The 21,829-nt window shown below is 40.7% G+C and overlaps 2 protein-coding genes across 2 annotated transcripts in view; one reads left to right on the forward strand and one right to left on the reverse strand.

The window, feature by feature from the left end:
- HADHB (hydroxyacyl-CoA dehydrogenase trifunctional multienzyme complex subunit beta) overlaps nt 1-16,088 on the reverse strand; it is a gene marked incomplete at its 3' end in the record, with an annotated part of 37,088 nt that extends 21,000 nt beyond the window's left edge. The window contains exons 1-6 of the mRNA XM_079720792.1: nt 15,906-16,088; nt 15,338-15,405; nt 12,783-12,880; nt 9,977-10,051; nt 9,825-9,869; nt 1,171-1,270 (exon numbers count right to left, since the gene is read on the reverse strand). Coding sequence (XP_079576918.1) covers nt 1,171-1,270; nt 9,825-9,869; nt 9,977-10,043 — 212 coding nt within the window. The 5' untranslated portion in view covers nt 10,044-10,051; nt 12,783-12,880; nt 15,338-15,405; nt 15,906-16,088. The remainder of the gene's footprint in view (nt 1-1,170; nt 1,271-9,824; nt 9,870-9,976; nt 10,052-12,782; nt 12,881-15,337; nt 15,406-15,905) is intronic.
- A 226-nt stretch (nt 16,089-16,314) lies between these two features.
- The window catches only part of HADHA (hydroxyacyl-CoA dehydrogenase trifunctional multienzyme complex subunit alpha), a gene marked incomplete at its 5' end in the record, with an annotated part of 41,025 nt that continues 35,510 nt past the window's right edge, over nt 16,315-21,829 (forward strand). Inside the window, 3 exons of the mRNA XM_079721134.1 lie at nt 16,315-16,381; nt 21,422-21,463; nt 21,557-21,627. Coding sequence (XP_079577260.1) covers nt 16,315-16,381; nt 21,422-21,463; nt 21,557-21,627 — 180 coding nt within the window. The remainder of the gene's footprint in view (nt 16,382-21,421; nt 21,464-21,556; nt 21,628-21,829) is intronic.

Here is a 21,829-nt window from a genome sequence, read left to right on the forward strand (position 1 = left end):
ACCAGCATTCACTTACATAAGAAAATACTCTCTAGGTTCTAAACCATCGTTTAAAAATGAACACTTATTGTTTGTGTATGTATGCGCGTGCACACACACACAGGTCTGTATCTTCCACAAATGGTGGCATTATACACACTGCTCTGAACCTTGCTTTTTACACCTAACATATCTTCAAGATCTTCCCACATTAGTACAGAAAGGTCTCGTTATTTTTAGCAGATGCCTGACATTCCCTATTTTTTGACATCTCCCTATTCCAATATTTTTAAGTTAGTAACTGCTAGTTCAAAATACAAACAATGAAACAATCTAAACAGAATAGAACCAATGTTTCATTTAGTTTGCACCTAGTTCCCAAAGTCCATCGTCAACTTTTGGACAGCCTGGGCCTCATTTGGGGACAAAAAAGGAGGAGAAAAGTCTACGGAGAACAGCAGTTTGGTTCTGGGGAACTTGGGGGCTGGTCTAGGATCATTCTTATTCCATATACTTGGGGTTGTGCTGTACCAGGGTTTGGACCAGTCCATCAACTCCAATTCTGATAATTTCCAGGAAACCAAAGCCACAGATTAAAGGCCCTTCAGAATGCCCATGGGCCCACATTCTCCATATTCAAACTTCTGAAGAGGCATAGAAACAACGCACAGTACTTATCTTCAGATGAGGAAAGGATATCTCTGTTAGAAGCAAACTATCTGGTCCCACACTAGGTTTTTAAAATATGACTGGTTCAATCTAACACTACATGAGGCTTACTCAGGAGAATGGATAAAAAACAAATTTTGTCACATTATTTCACCACTGGCTTGACTTATTCTGTATTAGTTTCATGAAAATGTTTTTCATATATTAGCCCACTAGCAATAGTATTACCTACTGGGTTACACTGACAAAGATCCCTTTTGAAAGTGCCTTAAAAAAAGGAATAAATAAAGTACATGGGGTGATGGATGTGTTAATTAACTCGACTGTGGTAATCATTTCACAATGTATATACACATATATATACATATATATAAAATCATCACATTGAATGCCTTAAAAAAATCACTGTGTACAACCTAAATATATACAGTTTTTATTTGTTAACCACACCTCAATACAGCTGGAGAGAAAAAAGAAAAAGACAGAAAGAAAGAACATGTAATAAAATCATTTCATACTTACGAAGTGCCTGACAGCAAAAATGGAGTGCGGACACCATCCACCACCACAACGTTCCTTATGTTGGGTTTGGCTAAGGTTTGCTTCGATTTTGTCTGGACAGCTTTAAGAGAAAGTTCAAAGAACAGTTAACTAAAATATATGAAGTCAGGGATTTCCCTGGCAGTCCAGTGGTTAAGATTTCACCTTCCAATGCAAGGGGTGCGGATTCGATCCCTGTCAGGGAGCTACGATCCCACATGCCTCAGGGACCAAAAACAAAACAAAAACATAAAACAGAAGCAGTATTGTAACAAATTTGCTAAACACTTTAAAAATGGTCCACATCAAAAAAATCTTAAAAAAAAAAATATATGAAGTCAAATGACTTTTTACATTTTTAAAGATAGACATTCAATGCCAAGTTGCATTTGTCATTTACCAAACCACTTCAACTAAAAAAAAAAAAAAAAGGATTAAGAAATTAACTAGCATTTACAAATTTCCAAAAAATATTTAAGGTAAACACAGAGATTATACCTAATGATAAGGTTGTTTATGCCATTAACAAATTGTTTTTTGGGTTTTTTTAAATCAAATGTTTGACAATCTATTCCACTGAAAGCAACCAATTAAGTCTGCCCTTAATATTAGAAGTTACAATGACTGATATCGTTTAGTCTTCATATAGCTTAATATTCTTGCTTTTCTATGTAGAAATAAAGGCATTTGGTTGGTGACTACTGCCATTCTACAAAAACCCAGAATGCTTCCTGAATTCTGGCTCAATTTGTCTAGTTATTTTCTAACATCAAAAGAGCAACCTTGGGGCTTCCCTGGTGGCACAGTGGTTAGGAATCCGCCTGCCAATGCAAGGGACACAGATTCGAGCCCTGGTCCGGGAAGATCCCACATGCCACAAAGCAACTAAGCCCGTGCACCACAACTACTGAGCCCGTGCACCTACAGCCCACGAGCCGCAACTACTGAAGTCCATGCTCTGCAATAAGAAGCCCGTGCACCACAACGAAGAGTAGCCCCCGCTCGTCACAACTAGAGAAAGCCTGTGTGCAGCAACAAAGACCCAACACAGCCAAAAATAAATATATAAAATAAATTAAAAAAAAAAAGAGAGCAACCTTTCTCTTAATGTTTTAATTAAAAAATAAAACATGAACATATCCTGGTGGTTAAAAGAAAAGAAAAATAAACATAACTAAAATATGGAGAGTAAAACTAAAGTTCCCTCTTTATGTCCTCTGCTGCCATGTAATTTCCTTCCCAGAGGTAGATACTGCTAATTTGGTGTATATACTTTACCACTTTTTTTCTTTTTATGCATGTACATGCACACACTTGTGTATTATGTTTACTTTTCTGACTTAACAATATAGCTGGAAGATCTCTGTGTTTGTGTTATCTACATGTGTCTCATTCTTTTCTTATTGCTGTTAATGTTGAAATTCATCTCCTATCACCACTACTTCATTACCAGAGATAGAGAAAAATCCTAAGAATTGGGAATAAAATTTTAACAATCACCTTACCACACCCACTTATGTCATAGAGAGCTGTTTATGATAAATATCTACAACCAACTTTAAGAAAATAGTAGTGAAAGCTAAGAGTCATGATAAAATGGGGTACAAAGATTCTCCTCGCAGCTCTAATTGGTTGGTGAAGGAGATAAAGGCACACGGAGATTATCAAGGAGACTGTAGCAAAAACAAGCATGTGGTGCTAACGGCCAAAATAAAGGCAGTATCATTGTGAATGGAAAGGAAGGGACCAATACAAGAGATTTTATAAAGGAAGACTATGTATTTTGGTGACCAATCAGATATGGAAAGAAAGGAAAACAGGATCATAAAGGAAGCTTAGAGACTAAGAAAACCTAGCTATTCTACACAGAGTAAGAACTGGTTTTGGAAGAAAAGTGACCTCAATTTTAAACATGCTAACTTTGAGGTGATGGAGAGACACCCAGGTGGATATGTACATTTGACAGTGAGCTAGAAATGCAAAACTAAAGCTCCAAAGAGAAGTGAGGTGTAGCTGGGAGAGCCATGATACATATGCATTTTAGAACACAGAAGAGGCAGATGCCCCCTTGGTCTTGCCTGGCACTCCCTTAGGTTGTACTCAATAAATCTCGCTTTCTACCCTCACTTCTGGCTTAGTAAATTCTTTTACCACCCGTGTTGCCAGCCCCATCGCCGCACTCTGTGGGCATTTTGATGGCCAGTACAGGGACCAGACCGCTCTCTCCTCTCTGCCTTTTCTCCATCTTCCAACAGGTAGCGATCGGCCTGCTGACTCGGGGCAAATGGCCATGTCTACTCCTTGGTGGGACCCAAAGGCCTCCAGGACGAGACTCCCAACTTGCTGTCGCCCTAAGGGGTACATTCTGGAAATGGTCTTTTCTCCTCTTCAACACTGCCGATGGTCTGAGGTCCCTGGAGACCGGGGACTGCGTATCCTGGCCAAGGCGACTCTTCAGCGGACCTAAAACCCAGTCCCATACCGACCAACCGTCCCTGCCTAATCGGGTGGCAGTGTCCTTTGGCCCTAGCCTTGGTACTCCTCACTTCCAACACCTGGTGCAGTCGGCAGCAGCGGCTTGGCGAATCCAGGCATGCTGCGAGATTCCCCTTCTCTTTCCATCCTCCCTTGAGGACCGTCCATCCTGATCCACCAACATTTCCAGGTACTTCAAGTGAGTCACTACAAAAATGATTTCATTTCATCAAGCTACAAATGGAGACAAGGATTCCAACCTCTAGAATCAATATAGCTGACTATTCTTGAAAAAGGCCTCCCCAAATTTCTATTCACACTATCCCACAGCCCCATAGCTGATCAGCAAAGCCAACCGGGACCCCACATCGCCCCTTCTCAGTAGAAGTAGCATGAGATGATGTTGTCACCCAGATGTTAGTGATTTGACTTTGCTGATCTGTTGGGGGGAAATGTGGAGCTTAACAATAGAACAGCCATCTTAGGCTGGGGAGGTCCTTTCAAGATAAGACAATCACACCCTCCCCCAATGGAAATTACCAATGGTCGCAAGCAGTTGGTATACCAGGAAGATTGAGCTATGACATACACAGCCCTAACCACCATATGGGTAGAACATTAACCCAAGGGTGATCAAAAGGGACCAAAAAGAAGCCCAGTTTCTCTTCCCCCAGGGAAGACCCCCTCTTGGTCTCGCCCGCTGCTCCCTTGCAGTGTACTCAATAAATCTTGCTTTCTACCCTCAAAAAAAAAAAAAAAAAAAAACCAGAAGAAAAGCAGAGACATATTTTGCAGTGCCTGCTCACCCATAGCCCCCTCTAAATGGAGCTGCCCTGCTTAGAGTCCCTGCAAAGGGGCAATCATAGACGTCATGTCCCTAAGCCCACACCCAAAGCTGGTTAGATTCAGGGTGGGTACTACCTGACTACCTGAAGTCAATCCATAGAGTGGCCAACCAGTAACCCATGTCATCTACCTACAAGTGATAAGCTGCATCTGATTCTCTCTCACAGGAATCTAAGCAAAGCATGGAGAAAAATACCAATTAGCTGAAGCTGAAAAATGCCATGAGGAAGAACCAGGGTGATAATAAACTGAAATTATTTTTAAGTCAGAGTTATGGGGCAGCAAAAACCCTGAGTGAGCAAAGAAGCCAGCAAGAGTGAAGAAGAATATAAAGAGACGCAGGAAGGCCAGGAAAGTGACACACCATGGGGCCAGGACTGAGACAAAGTGGCTGCCCCTAGAGCTGCTTGGCTCCTAATACCTCCCTAGCTGTAGTACTCAAGCCCTCTTATCCTTAACTTGCGTGGGCCCCTTACTCACAATAAAAGACACTTGGTTTTGTGATCTCCCCACATTTAGAGGGCAGAGAGAACATGTGGGACAGAGGGTAAACTTGAGAGGTAGTAGGAGACTGAGGAGAAAACAGTACATGAAAGCAAAGGCAGGAGAGTATCGAGGAGCAGAGGATGGTCAAATATTTCAACACTCAGGAGAATGGGGACTGAAGAAAGGCCACTAAGCTTGAAGATCTGCAGATTACTTGTGACTGACCTTAGAGAGAATAAAGTGATGAGAGGAAAAGTCAGATGACATACCTTCACATCATTCCACTTTTTAAGAACTGACCGCATGTTCCTTTTACACACTTTCAGATAAAATTCAAATTCCTAACTCTTCTAACAAATTCCTTGCTTTACTTGGTTCCAACTGAATGATCCAAAAACGTTCTCCACCACTGCTCAACATGTAGCAAGATGAGCAAGCCCCCAGGCCCTCACAGCCTTGACTTCATTTCACACCCCTTGCCTTCATTCATATACCCTCCCATCTGAGTGGCTCCTTTCTGTCCATCTAATCCTTACCTACCCTTAAGGCCTAGTTCACATTCCATCTCCTAAATAAAGCCTTCCCTGATAACTACAGCTACCTGTAGTTCCTGCCTCTGAACTTCTATGGCAACCTATGGGGCAAAAATTGGCCAAACAATTTAGCATATTATAAAGTAATTAAGGTAATACTAGAAGTCACATTTAAAAATAATATTCAGGGCTTCCCTGGTGGCGCAGTGGTTGAGAATCTGCCTGCCAATGCAGGGGACACGGGTTCGAGCCCTGGTCTGGGAAGATCCCACATGCCGCGGAGCAACTGGGCCCGTGAGCCGCAATTACTGAGCCTGCGCATCTGGAGCCTGTGCTCCGCAACAACAGAGGCGGCGATAGTGAGAGGCCTGTGCACCGCGATGAAGAGTGGCCCCCGCTTGCCACAACTAGAGAAAGCCCATACACAGAAACGAAGACCCAACACAGCCAGAAATAAATAAATAAATACATTTTGTAAAAAAAGAAGAAATATTAAATAATAATAGTAATAATAATAATATTCATTATATATTGAACAGTCAGCCAAGGACTCTAATTCTGTTTCATGTGCACACTGGCTCCTAATCACATCAGAATTTTCTCAAAGGCTTTTTTTAATATATTCCACAGTGCTATGGGCACTCAGTAGCAATGTAGTGTAAGAATCTGAACAGGGGGTTAAAATATCTGGGTTCTAGTCCCTGCTCTGCCAAAAATTTCTTATTTGCAAATATGGGAGCTAGATTAGATGACCTCAAGCACTCCTCCCAACTCCAAACCTAGTATTCTATGGCTGACATATACATTCTCTATTTCACATACACAATTAAAATCAAAGCAGAGGGCTTCCCTGGTGGCGCAGTGGTTAAGAATCTGCCTGCCAATGCAGGGGACACGGGTTTGATTGCTGGCCCAGGAAGATCCCACATGCCACGGAGTAACTAAGCCTGTATGCCACTACTGGGCCTGCGCTTAGAGCCCGTGAGCCACAACTGTTGAGCCCGCATGCCACAACTACTGAAGCCCACGTGCCTAGAGCCTGTGCTCCGCAACGAGAAGCCACCACAATGAGAAGCCTGCGCGCCGCAATGAAGAGTAGCCCCCACTCGCCACAACCAGAGAAAAGCCCGCGCACAGCAACGAAGACCCAACGCAGCTAAAAAAAAAAAATCAGGGCTTCCCTGGTGGCACAGTGGTTAAGAATCCGCCTGCTAATGCAGGGGACACGGGTTCGAGCCCTGGTACAGGAAGATCCCACATGCCGCGGAGCAACTAAGCCCGTGCGCCACAACTACTGAGCCTGCACTCTAGAGCCCATGAACCACAACTACTGAGCCCGTGTGCCACAACTACCAAAGCCCGCGTGCCTAGAGCCCGTGCTCCGCAACGAGAAGCCACTGCAATGAGAAGCCCGCGCACCGCAACGAAGAGCAGCCCCGCTCACCGCAACTAGAGAAAGCCTGCGCACAGTAACAAAGACCCAATGCAGCCAAAAATAAATAAATAAATAAACAAAAAAAACTTTCATTAAAAAAAAAAAATTAATCAAAGCAGAGAGAAAACATGCCATGTATTATACCATTGTTTTATATATATGTATGTCTGTGGATATAGATATATAGATAAACAGATGGTCCTTGACCTTCCATGGTTCAACTTATGAATTTTTAACTTTACGATGGTGCAAAAGCAATACACATCAGTAGAAACCATACTTTGAATTCTGAATTTTCATTTTTCTCCCAGGCTAGCAATAGTGGTATGGTATGATACTCTCTCATGATACTGGGCAGCAGTGAGCCATAGCTCCCAGTCAGTCACACAATCACAGGGGTAAACAACCAATGCATTTACAACCATTCTATACTCATACAACCATTCTGTTTTTCACTTTCAGTACAATATTCAATAAATTACATGACATTCAATACTTTATTATAAAATAGGCCTGTGTTAGATGATTTTGCCCAATGTGTTCTGAGCACATTTAAGGTAGGCTAGGCTAAGCTATGATGTTTGATAGATTAGATGTACTAAATGCATTTTTGACTTACAATATATTCTTTTTTTTTAAACAAACTTATTTATTTATTTATTTATTTATGGCTGCATTGGGTCATCATTGCTGAGCATGGGCGTTTCTCTAGTTGTGACAAGCGGGGGCTACTCTTTGTTGTGGTGCGCAGGCTTCTCATTGCAGTGGCTTCTCTTGTTGCAGAGCACAGGCTCTAGGTGCATGGGCTTCAGTAGTTGTGGCACATGGGCTCAGTAGTTGTGGTTTGCAGGCTCTAGAGTGCAGGCTCAGTAGTTGTGGCGCACAGGCTTAGTTGCTCCACGGCAGGTGGGATCTTCCCGGACCAAGGATCAAACCCGTGTCCCCTGCATTGGCAGGTGGATTCTTAACCACTGCGCCACCAAGGAAGTCCTGACTTACAATATTTTCAACTTATGATGGATTTGTCAGGATGTAACCTTATTGTAAGTCAAGGAAGATGCATAGTATATATAGCCATTGAATAAGTCAAAATTTCCATCAGACACATTTCCAGTCAATCTGATGCCTGGAAACATCAATAAACCTGTATCCCTCTATTCTAATTCCTTCATCCTAATAGCACTGTCAAGCATATTCACATGCAATTCAAGATGAATTAGTTACAAAATTATTGCAACCTAAAACCTGTTCAGCATGGGTACATTCCCACTCCCTCCCCTCAAATCAGCTGGTCACATTCCTTTGTCTTATCATGTGCCCTCTTGCACCACTATCACCATCAATGTTAACATAAATCGCTAGGACAGTGTTAGACACCAGGGACTCTAAAAGGCTTAAGTCTCAGAAGGGCTCACAATATAGTTGGGGAGACAGAAACACAAAACACTTTAAGAGCAATATGAAGAAGAATACTCTATATGCCAGAAAAATGCCTTCCCTCTGTTGGTATTCAATGTGACCTTCTGGTTGGCAAAGAATCAGATCTATCTGTCTGACTGCAAAGTCCTGGGTGAACATCAGAATTAGGGAAAAGGTGAAATGAGATAGAAAGGAATTATTCTTTGTGAGCCTATACAAATCTATATTCTAATTAGAATTTAGAGGCCACAGAAAATTTATTTGTGACATGACAACTTGAAACTTTTCTAGGTGAGATGAGGCAACAGACCCCTGATAATATACTTATGTAAAACAATATAAAAATATCGTCTTGTACACACACATATATATATATATATATATTTTTTTTTTTTTTTGGCCGAGCCACGTGATATGCGGGATCTTAATTCCCCAACCAGAGATCGAACCCACAGAGTCCTAACCACTGGAAGCACAGAGTCCTAACCACTGGACCTCCAGGGAATTCCCATCTTGTACTTATATTGAGTTTACAGTTTTCAAAGTGCTGTGAGATATCTTCATAGCTACTTGAGGTTAACAAGACTAAAATTATTATTCTTTTTTAGATAAAGAAACTAAAGCACAGGGAAGTAAAGTGATCGGTTCAAGGCCAAACTGTCCAGAAAGAAGTAGAACTGTAACAGAGCAGAGGTCTTCTGAATCTTAGTAAGGTGCTTTTTCTATTAAGCTATTATTCAAGTAGAAACACCATAATAAAACCAAAATCAGAAGTCATAGCCAATACAGGACCCAGGCAAGGAGAACCTGTCTGGGTATTTTTAGCACTGGCCAGTGAAGATACATACCTACAGTAGGTTCTGCAAAAGTATGTATTCAACAGTGAAGAAGTCTTTACCAAGGGTCTAAAAGACCATATAAAATCAACAAATTTCCTTCCTTTTTCATTTCATATTGACTAAACAACCTTCTGTTATTAACTGGTTCCACAGTCACACCTATTTCATGTATGCATCCTCCTGCACATGGACTAAGAAGATATTCATTAACAGAGAAGCCTGTCACTGAAAGTTTAAAAAGTTACCTTTTGGCTCCACAGCAGTCTCCAAACTGTTTGTAAGCTAATCATCTCTAGGACTGACAGCCAGTAGCTGATTAAACTGACCAGTAAGATTCATGGAACCTCCGTGACTCCATCAGGCTCCACATCCCAGAACCTCCTGTCAACATCCTTGAGCCCACCCTACACCATGTGCTATCGTTACTGATTGGTCCTATATTGTTTTAATTTAAAGGCAACAGTGATGTTCATGTTGCTCAATAAAAGGGAGAGTTAGCAAACTAGTTTTGGTTTTTATTCAAAATTCACAAATTTAGATTCTAGAATCTAACTCTAAATCAGACTATTTTTTTCTTTTTTTTTTTTTTACAAATTACTGTACCTGCGGCAGCTTGTAACTGGGAGGAACAGCTCAGAGGCCTCACAGCTGGAAGACAAAATAAAGTGTTTACAAAAAGCAGTACAATTCCATGTCTGTGCAAGATGCTTACACAACCAATCTAATCTTAAAAAGAAAGAACAAATGAAACTTACAAAATCTGAGGGCCCATTGTGATGTACTGGGAAGATTTTTTAAAGTGTAAGTCAAGAGGGAAGTCATTCTTAAATCTAAAAAGAGAAGAACAAAAGGACTTTCTGGGTTATTTGAACAATTTGTAGCTTATAGTGTAGTCTATGATCTCTGATATCTCATCCATGACTACTATAAAATACTTTAAAATTTACTCTGTTACCAACTACCCTTCCTCTATTAATATAATAGCTACACTGACATAGTATGCAAACCACTAATCTAAGCATTAACCCATCTAATCCTCACAAGGACCTATGAAGTACGCATGATTATTACACCCTTCTTAAGAGGTGAGAAACGGAGGCATACAGGGATTGAAGGACTAGTAAGAGGCGGAGCTGTGATGTGAAGCCAGATAGTCTAGCTCCAGAGTTTATGCTTTTCTCTAGGGCCAAAGGAGAAGAGCCTGCTGGACATGATCATGAAGCCACCAATGTGAACTTCCTGATTTTGATGGTTGTATTGTGATTATGCAGAATGCCTTATGGAATGTTTGTATTTGAAGGGGATACACACTGAAGTATTCAGAGGTAGTGCAGTATCACATCTTAACTGCTGTAAGAAAAAAAAGTTCGTACACTGCATTTGCTACTTTTTTATAAGCTTGATATTATTTCAAAATAATAAAAATATAAACCCCTCTATATTAAAAAATATATTAAATACTTCCCTAAATTCCCAAAAATGAGTTCCTACAAATCAGTAAGAAAAAAACTGGCAAAGGATATGAACAAACTGGTCACAGAAATAGAAATATCAATACAAATAGTTCTCAGATACATGAAAAGATGTTCAATCTCATTCATAAGGGAAATACAAATTAAAACTGCACAGAGGTATAATATTTGACTTAAAGGTCTGATATTCATTATGTGGTAGTCTGCACACACACAGACTCTCTCATGTACTGCTGCTGAGGGTGTAAACTGATGCACTTCCACAGATGCATCACTATGGAGGGCAATTTAGCAATTACTGTAACTGTCAAAAAACTGCAACTGCACCTAACTTTTGATCAGTAATTCCACTTCCCTGATTTTTATTTATATAGTTGGTCTGTGTAAACAAAAGAATACATCAGAAATGATGAGATGTCACTTTTGAGATTAGGCTGTTAAGGGATCCTGCAGCTCCCGTCTTGGTCTGTCTCTCAGATCACTCGGTCTAGGGGAAGCCAGCTGGCACCTCAGGAGCAGCCCGATGAAGAGGCTCTGGTGATGAGGAACTGACGCCTCCTGCCAACAGCCATGTGACTGAGCTTGGAAGTGAATCCTCTAGCACAGACAAGCTTTCAGATGACTACAGCCCCCTCCAGCATTCTGACTGCAACCTCATGAGAAAGTCAAAGTCAGAACGATCCAGCTAATTTGCCCCCAAATTCCTGACCATCAGAAACTGTATGAGATAATCAATTTTTACTGTTTTAATCTGCTAAATTTTGGAGTAATTTGTTACACAGCAACAGCCAATATAAAAGCCTTGTTTAACTTTTCTTAGGTCCTCATTGACTAAAAAGAGATGCCCTGTGGCTTCCGAAAAGAAAAAAAAATCACATTTACCAAATATATGGATTGGAAAGAGATGGAGGAGTCCAACCTCTAGGCTTACCAGTCTAGGTATACTCAAGGGACTCTGGCCAGGGAGACACAAATTGGCCCATGAGATGGGCACCACTTTACCAGAAGCTACATTTGATGCCACTTGAGTCTGGAATATAAATCCCCATAAGTAAAGTTCCTCTTGAAATAAAATTCATGAAACTAGTCAAGAAAATACTGATTGAAAAAAAGGGGGACCTTGCTCTAACAGATATCAAAATTTTCTATAAAGTACCAGTAATTAAACAGTTCAATTCTGGCACAGGAATAAATGAAACTAATCAACAGAACAGGATGTAGCAAGTTCAGAAGCATACTCATGTGTATGAGAATTTAGTATGTAATAAAGATAACATTTCAAATAAGTGGGAGAAAGATGAATTATTCAATAGATTTGTTGAGAAAATGGCTAACCATCTGAAAAAAATTAGATCCATAGCTCACACTATAAGTACAAATTACAGATGCATTAATCTAAATATATACTTTTCTAGCTTACTACAAGAATATATCAGAGAATATTTTTATAATCTTGGGGAAAGGCTTCCAACATACGGTATAAAACCCAGAGGCCATAATGGAAAAGAATAACAAAAAGAACTGATTAAATAAGCATGTAAAATATCTACATAGCAAAAGACACTAAAATAAAGTTAAAAGGCAAACAATAGATTCAGAGAAAATATGTGTAACATGGAAAATAAAGGGTTAAATCCCATACTCCATAAAGAACTTCTACAAATTACAGGAAAAAGAGAAACAATCTATAATGGAATCTGTGGTTTTCACCCCAATATCCATTTCACCCCATTATGTAGTTGCCACATGTGGTTTACATGGGACTGAATCCAGCTCAACTCCAGGGTTTAAACCAATCAGAATAATCTCATTCTCTTTGGTTCAGGCAACCAAGGCCTAAAATAATCGTGCATGGTATTGCCTTGACCACTGGTATCGATTTGGGGATGGTCTTAGTCAGTCTGACATTCAGGTCTTCTGCCTGGAATTCTGGAACATACATCTTTCCTTCTGAGGCTTGGCATGGCTACAGCAGTTTGCAAACATGATAAAAGCTAGTGTAAAGGTAGAGCTGGTCTCAAAGGAGGACAGAGCTGAAAATTCAGAAAAAAGAAACTAGAGCCTTGATTGAATCATATCTGAAACCCACCTTCCCACTGTGCTTTTCCGTTCTGTGAGTCAACAAATCCCCTTTATTAAGCCAATTTAAGTTTAATTTTCTGTTATTTGCAGCTGAAAGGCTCCTTCCTGAAACATGACCAAAAGGAAAAATGAGCAAATGAGCAATTCACAGAAGAAAAAAATGTCAAATAAATAAAAATTTAAATGTTCAACCTCACTAACAATAAAAATTTTTTTAAATTAAAACAAGGTCATTTTGGGGTTATTAAGTGGCAAAAATTAAAAATATGGTTAGCACACAATTCTAGTGAGAATGGATCTATTTAAGCACTTCCATATACAGTTGATAAAAGTATAACTGGTAAAGCCTTTTTGGAAGGCAATTTTTATCTCTCTCTCAGATTCTGAATTGTGAATTTCTGAGCCTAGTAATTCTTCTTATTGGTCTTTAAGCAACAGAAATATTCAAGTTGTATATGTAGCAATCATAGATCTCTAGCCAATAGAAATACTCAAGATGTAGATGCACATAGCAGGAAATGGTTAAATAAATTATAGTATTACAAACATACCATGGAATACTGTTCAGCAGTTTGTAAAGAAAAATGAAACATAACAACATACATGTATATACTGACATGGAAAGATGTCCACAACATATACTAAATGAAAAAGCAGGCTGCAGAATAATATATACATAGTAAGACTCCATTTTATGACAGAAAGAGATGAAAATCCATAAAGATGAATCTATATATGGAAGAGATAAAGAGGGACTTTCATTTTATATTCTTCTGTCTTCTTAAAATTTTTTTTACAATGAGCATCTTATTTTTAATGCACAGTATAATTCTAGTTTTATAGAAAATCTGCATATACTAATATCTTTATAGGTAGATAAAAACATAAAAATGCATTTAAAAAGTCCAGAAAAATACACAGCAAATTTTAACAGTAGTTATCTTTGGGTGGTGGAGTTATTGGTATATTTATTTTCTTTAGATTTCCTGTAGTTTCTGGGGAAAAAATTAAATAGAATATACATCCCATCAAAAATTAATAAAAAGTAGAGACAGATTTCAAAAGAAAGAAGGACTAAGCAAAATATGACCTAGTTATTGTCATCTGCTTTAAGCTTTAGGAAATACATTTTGACTCAAGGATTTGGGGAGCCTGGGTAGGCTTGAGTAGGGTGTGAAACTATAGAAAGATGCATGAAGTTGCAGGAACCTAGGAGCAAGTAACATGAAGAAGGGGCTAAACAAGTAATGAAAGCAAGATGGAGTGGCTCTAACAGCTCATTATTACAGTATCATTAAGACACAATCCACAATATCCTTAAGAGCACAAACACTAAAGGCAAACCGCCCAATCCAAATCCTGGCTGTACCCTAGTTGTATGACCTTAAGCAAGCTACTTAATTTGCAAAAAGGATTCTTGATGACCTCCAAAGGCCATTTTCTTTCTCTGTTTTAGGAGTAAGATGTAGATAATTCATCTGTAAGATGAACCTGTGAACTGTAGATAATTAAAGTACCTACTTCATAGGTTGTTGTGAGGTATATATATATATATGGCACTTAGAACAGTGCCTGATACATAGTAAGGGTTATACATGTGTTTGCTATTAATTTTAGTGGGTGATGGTATAAATGTATTTAGTTCCCCTTTATGTAAGACACAGTGAGAAGCATAACATTTCTGCCCTTGATGGAGCTTATGATTTTGCTCAGAATACAGGAAACAAAAAAATCAAGAGCCAAAAGGGAGACCTGAATCAGGGGATGGCAAACTTCAACCCATGGGCCTCTAGCTAACAACAGATTTTACATTTTTAAAAGGTTGTAGAGCAAAACAAAACAAAGAATATGTGACAGAGATCAATGTGGGTTGTGAAACCTAAACTATTTACTATCTGGCCCTTTACAGAAAAAGTTTGCCACTCTTGATCTAAACAGTAAGTGCTACACCGAATTAGATGCAGAAAGAGCATTATGTCAGCAGGAGGCAAGCTTTGAACTGTAAAAACCTTATGAGATGAAGGGCCTTTGGAGGTCATCAAGAATCCTTTCTGCAAATTAAGAGATCACTGCTCATGCAGTTTCTGCTTAAGGTGTTCACAGTGATGGGGGATTCACTATTTGACCTGAACTTTAAACAGAAACCTCTCTTCTTTCTTTCCATACTCCTCAATTCGGTCTCAACTTCCCTGCCATTTCCCCTTGCCTCTTCCTTCTCCCTCTCCTGCGGAACAGGCAATCTGGTGAACAGTGAGACTTAAATTTATGGCTGAATCCTGGCTCTGCCACCTACCAGAAAATTTACATAATCTCCGAGCCTCCCAAACTTCACCTACAAAATGTAAATAACAATTTTGGGATCGTGAAGATTAAATGAGATGGCGGTGAAAGGGCCTAGAGGGCCCTCAACATTACTTTTTGTAGTCAATCACTCGATTCCAAGACTCAAGCCTATCTTTCCAGCACAAAAACAGCTTTCAGGCAATGCAGAGCTCTTGACTAGAAGTTAGCAGACCTCTAGGCCTATTTCTACCACCTGTGGCCATGGGTAAACTCACTCACCCTGATTCATGGGCTTCACCCATAAAGTGAAGGAGATGATGAATTACCAGATGATCTCCGGGTCCCCTCTGGATTAGAAAATAATCTTGAGCCCTGGATCTCGGAGCGGGACACAGGCATGTCTCAGCTCCTCCCACATTCGAGTCCCGAAAAAGCCACACGACCGAGACCCACCCTCGGTAACATAAAAGGGGTAAACCCCGGGCCCTGTACCGAATCTCTATTGCCGCCGGCCTGGCTTCAGGCAAAGCAGGTGAAACAACAACACTGGAACACAGGCCAGCGCTTTAAACCGACACAAACACAAACCAACAGTTCGTTAACATACGGTGATAAATTAAAAGACACAGGCGACACCGCTGCTCTGAGCTACAGACAGAAGGCTAGGCCAAATTACTGCCCAAATTGCACTGGTACGGGAGACGCCCATTGAGAAACTTCCTTCCGCTCCCTCCAATTCCACTGCCCCAGGTAGAGGAGGCGGCCGCGGGCGTAGTAGGTGGGAAAGGAAGTGCGGACCTCGCCGGGGAAAGGCCAGGCGGAAAGCCGAGCACCCGCGCCTTCTCACCTTAGCTCTCGTGGGGTCAGACTCCTGCTGCCGGCAAAGTTTGGACCCGAGCAACGGGCCCCGACTGGACCAAGGGGCGGGCCCTGCCTAGAAAAGACCCTTCACCCTTCCCACAGGCTCCACGGGCTTCGCAGGCCTTCCGGGCTGCCCTCCGGCTGCCTGACTGGAAAATCCGGAACTCTGTCCCCCTCTTCCCTGACCTTCCTTCCTCCCCACGGAGAAGGTGTCCTTTCCGCCCGGTTAGCCAGAAGCAAAGGGCGGGGTTAAGGAACCGGCGGCAGTTCTCCATAGCGGTTTTAGTCAGGCAGTACATCGGGCGCCTGGCCAGAGCCAGGCTATGGAAAGAAAAGTCCTCTGCTTGGCTCCCCCGACTTGAAGCGCCTTCCACTTTCGTCCTTTGCTGCTCAAGATGGTGGCCTCCCGGGCAGTTGGCAGCCTCAGCCGCTTCATTGCCTCCAGGATGCTCCGCTGCCCAGGTGAGGCCTGGTTGAGGGCGCCCACCAGCCCCGGGCAGAACTCCTACGGAGACCCGAGCTTCCCCGGAGCCTCGTCTCCCCATCGCTGCCACCTCCCTGCCCCGGCCCAGGGTCCCAGCCCTGGATAAGGGGGAGGGATGCTGCTTTGGGATCTGGTCTCTTGTTCCCTGGCGCAGGGACTGACATTTCCTCTCTCATGAGTCCTGCAGCGATTTCGGGCTCCATAAGCCCTAACGTTTCTGAGCTCTGTCCACCCGGTCTGGCACTTTCCGCTGGTCTCCTCTTATTTCATTTAATGATGGCCTTGAGCCTGTTCTTACGAGATTGGGAGGACTAGGAGGACTAGGACAGTCCAGTCTGTCACATCTTTGTGGCTCCATTGCACCTTGCCTGTAACAAGAGGCGTCTTAAAACCTTGTATGAAATTAACCAGCCTTACAAATTACTGCCATTCCCTGCCCCTTTTCCCCAAAACCTTTTCTGTACCTATTACCACACTTCAGTAGGAAGCTCAACTCTTGCAGTTCCAATAATCCCAGTATGAACGTATAATATATTGATTTTCAAGCGGCAGATTCTGCAATTTGCTAGAAGAAGCATTTTTTTAAAAAAATACGCAGATACCCTCTTTCTTAAGGAGCAAGATGTTAGATAATTTTACAACTATTTCTACCCTTGTTTCTGACGATACCCAGTTAGCTTGCATTAGCTATATTGTCTTTTTGTCTTCAAACTGGCAATGAAAGAGTTAAAGTGGGTGACTGGAAAATCAAGCATTTTCCTTCCATCTCAAATCTTAAGGTGAAATGTGACTTTTTATTGCATGTTGTACTTAATATCGGTTACTTAATTAGAAATATAATTTATAATATGCCTTCCTCCTTCTGAACCCCTGGGGTAATACCGTATGTTGTTTTTGGAGGAGTGCCTGGAATCTCCCTTTACTGTAAGGGACTAATTTCGAATGATTGAATCTCTTCTGCTTTCTTATTTCGACCAGTGTTTTTAGTCTCCACAGGACTGCTTTGTGTGTGTGTGCGCGCGCATCAATCATAAGATTACAGAAAACTGAAATGCTGTGAAGACTGGGGAAAGGGATTAAGAAAAAAAGAATCACCCATTCCCTTACTACTCACATACGTACTGTTAGCATTTGGTCATGTGACCTGACAGTTTGTCTATTTTCCACATTTTTGGTTTAACACTTTTAAAAATATCAAATGTGGGCTCCCCTGGTGGTGCAGTGGTTGAGAGTCCACCTGCCGATGCAGGGGACACGGGTTCGTGCCCCGGTCCGGGAAGATCCCACATGCCGCGGAGCAGCTGGGCCCATGAGCCATGGCCGCTGAGCCTGTGCGTCCGGAGCCTGTGCTCCGCAACGGGAGAAGCCACAGCAGTGAGAGGCCCACATACCGAAAAAAAAAAAAATCAAATGTATATTTTTGAGCTTCCCCTCCATTGATTTTGAGGTAATGCAATTAAAAGCATTAAATTTGGAGTCTGACTTCTAGGTTTGAATCTAGCTCTGCCTTTTACCCTCTGGTGACCTTGGGCAAGTAATTTCTATGTCTGTTTTCTCATTTGTGAAATGGGGAATAATATCACCTTGTGAGCTTTAAAGGAGTTATTTTAGGTGTAAAGCAGTTTTTCGTGGAGTAAGTGCTACTATTAACGTTAATAAACGTTAGCTGTTATAACTCTTTCCTGCCCTGAAGAACTATGATTCTATTGATACAGATATGAGACTTTTTAAAAGTAATTTTTACATTTTACATGTGATAAAAGGTTACAAGCCTAGTTTTTCTATGTTTTTTAATAGAAATATATATACACACGTGTGTATATATTTTGCATTGTGTTTTAACCTATAAGAAAATATGGCTTGGGGAGGGAGGGATAAACTGGGAGATTGGGATTGACACATGCACACTACCATATATAAAATAGATAACTAATAAGGACCTACTGTATAGCACAGGGAAACTCAATACTCTGTAATGACCTATATGGGAATAGAATCTAAAAAAGAGTGGATATATGTATATGTATAGCTGATTCACTTTGCTGTACAGCAGAAACTAACACAACATGGTAAATCAACTATACTCCAATAAAAATTAATTTTAAAAATTAAAAAATATGGCTTATTCTAGCGATTGCTGCTTTAGTAGCAATGTATAAATTTTGAAAAAAAGTCTAGAAAGTGAATTTAAAATTACCTGCACACCTGGATTTCCATTTAGACTCAACAGACTAACCCTAACCCTAACCCTAACTGAAAGTCTGTGCCAAGGCATTGCCAAACATTTAATGAGATTATGACGTTTAATGATGGATGATTAAAATCTCTTGATGCTGCTTTGTATTTCTTGAAGTTTTAACCCATTCCTGCCTGAGTGCTATAATTCTGAGTATGTCTATCAAATGAAAATCACATCTTGACCAAAATATCTTGTTTAATTCCCACTCTTACTCTATCCAAATTCCTGATTACCTAAGTGGTAGAATAATTTCACAGGAAATGAATTGGAGGCAAATACTTCAGTAGACGGTGTATGTTTAAATTTGACTCTCACTTCCTTAATCCTGTCCCTTCCCCCAGTACTGAATAGTGAGAAAAGCTGTTGATTGTTACAACCAAAGTAACACTTTCATATTTGAAATTTGTGTTAGCATAATCCAGCTCTCTGCACTGCTGTAGTCTTCGATCTTGTAGGTGTCTTATCGAGTTAAATTATTTAAATGATTACAAAGTAGGCCAGAGGTTTCTCTCTCTTTTGCTGGCACAGGAAATATAGGCTAAAGTTCACCCAGCTGCTCTACAGCAGGGGTCCCCAACCCCCGGGGCTGCAGGCCGGTGCCACCTGAACCATCCCCCACCCCACTGCCCCACCGGTCCGTAGAAAAATTTTCTTCCATGAAACCTGTCCCTGGTGCCCAAAAGGTTGGGGACCGCTGCTCTAAAGTAAGCTCTCCTAATTAGGAAGTGAGGAAGGCTGGATTCCAAAAGCAAAGTTACCGAGTACTTCAACTTGATTTAGTTGACTGTGGTTTGAAATTGTTTTCCAGCATGTTTGTATATTTGCTGTTTTTCTCTTTGTTTCTTGTCTCTATTGATTTAGAGGAGGTTTTGTATATGTCTATATGGGGGGGGGGAAGGTAGGTTAGTGGATGAGAGTTTATGGTTTATAAGCTAATGAGCTCAAACCTGTTGTCTCAAATATTTGGTCTTCAGAATTACAACCCACGTCCAAGCCCCTTCACCTGCTCTGTTTTCTTTTTTCCTTAGGCACTTATCTTCTAACATATTTATTAACATATTTATGTTTCTTGTCTTTTATCTGTCTTTCCACCCCATCTTCTCCCACCCTGCATTCCTGATCAGTTCCTTCTCACTAGTTCAGTTTACCCTGTTCTAGCTAGAATTGCCTATTATCTGACTCCCCTCCCACAGAATTTCTACTTTATAGGGAAACTCCTTTCTATGCCAGGCCTGTTTTCACCTCCTCCACACAGACATGGATTTTTGTCTTTCTGTTCACTCTAGGCCACACTAGATTTTTGTTGTAGAATAAATGACTATGAGATGATGTTGGAGGAGATTACAGTTTAGTTGGGGGAAACACCTGCTACAGATGCAGTGATTAGAGAACAAAACAGTGAGTAATAAAGATAAAAATTTGGGCAGGGAAGGCAAAGACCGTTGTAGACAGAATCTCAAGATAAGGCTTTGTGGAGCCATGATACGGATATAAAGAAGGAAGAGTCACAAATACAGATGACACAGATCTCAAATGATGGAAAAGCAAAGGGAAGTATATCATTAGTGAAGTAGAGGCACTGGAGATTGAGGAGATGGCTGGCTTCTCTTATCTTAATTTACTTTGGTGTAGGACTTAGACTTATAGGTACTTTTATAATCATTACATCACTTTTACTCTGTCTTTATAAGAACACTGAAATGCTCTGAGAGACTTGTACATGGTCATACAACTAGTAAATAATAAACTTGATGGTCGAACCAAAGGCTTTGGACTCTCGGGTCCTTTGTCTTTGCACCATGAGGGCTCACTTGGATTGCTTAAAGAAAAAAAAATGCAGACAGAACCAGCGATCACCCCACTCTGGTTCTGGTGCCATCTACAGTTTTTTTTTTTAAATAGTATGTTGTTTTGCCTTTGAAAGCAGTATAAAGCAGCTTTTTTCTGTGCCTTCGCTTCCCCTCCCTTAAAGAACTGCAGGATAGAGAGAAACATGGAGCCTCTAAAGCCCCTTGATTTTATTTTTCATGACACTGGAAAGTCTGTCTCCATAGAAATGCAAGAGGACCTGGCTGGAGAACATGCTTGAGATATATTTGGAACAACATTATGGATTGCTTTGTAGATTACTTATTTCTTAGTGTATTTGTTTCCTATTGTGGCCCTAAATTTCCACAAACTTAGTGTCTGAAACAATAGAAATTTATTATCTTACAGTTATGGATGTCAGAAATGAGTCTCACTGGGTTAAAATCAAAGGTGTTGGTAGGGCTGTGTTCATTCAGGATGCTCTAAGGGAAAATCCATTTCATTGCCTTTTCTAGCTTCCAGAGGCTGCCTGCATTCCTTGACTTCTTCAAAGCCAGCAAAATGAGTTCTCATGCTGCCATCCCTGGTTCTTTTGCCTTTTCCCCTCCTCTGTAATTTCATGGGGTGTACCTGAATAATCCAGGCTAATCACCCTGTATTAAGGTCAGCTAATTAGCCACCTTAATTCCATTTGCAGCCTTTATTTCCCTTTGCCATATAAGCTAACATACTCCGTTTCTGGGGACATGGGCATCCTTGAGAGGCCATTCTTCCACCTACCACATTTAGTACCCAGATAATCATTTGACCTGATCATTGAAACAAAAAGATACAGCAGTGCTCACGGTAATGGCTTAGAACACTTTGTTTTGTTGTGGTTGTTATAAAGTCCAGCTTTGTTATGTATAGCAGGTACTATGGAAATTCTGTTTTGTAAAATAACTAATTTTGAAATACTTTTTTCTTACAGGTTATATTTGCCGCAACTTTACAAGGTCCTCTGCTTTGCTGAGTAAGTTTAATTTCTCGTTGACATGCTTACATTGCTTTTTATACTTATTTAGCAATAAACATGTTTACAAATAAATTTTCCTTCTCTTTTTAGCCAGAACCCATATTAACTATGGAGTCAAAGGGGACGTAGCAGTTATTCGAATTAACTCACCCAATTCAAAGGTACCTAATTTAACTTGCTGCAGTTTATTTCTACTCACTACATTCATTAATCCAGTCCTGAATGGCAAAGAAATAAATCCACCAATTTGGCAGTAATCTTATCACATGAACTTACAGTTTTGATAGTTGCCCAAGGAATGCAGTTTTCTGCAGCAGAGATCCTTGTTTAAGAATTCCTCCTGGGCTTCCCTGGTGGCGCAGT

The sequence above is a fragment of the Hyperoodon ampullatus genome, assembly GCF_949752795.1.
Source record: "Hyperoodon ampullatus genome assembly, chromosome: 15".
Taxonomy (NCBI): domain Eukaryota; kingdom Metazoa; phylum Chordata; class Mammalia; order Artiodactyla; family Ziphiidae; genus Hyperoodon; species Hyperoodon ampullatus.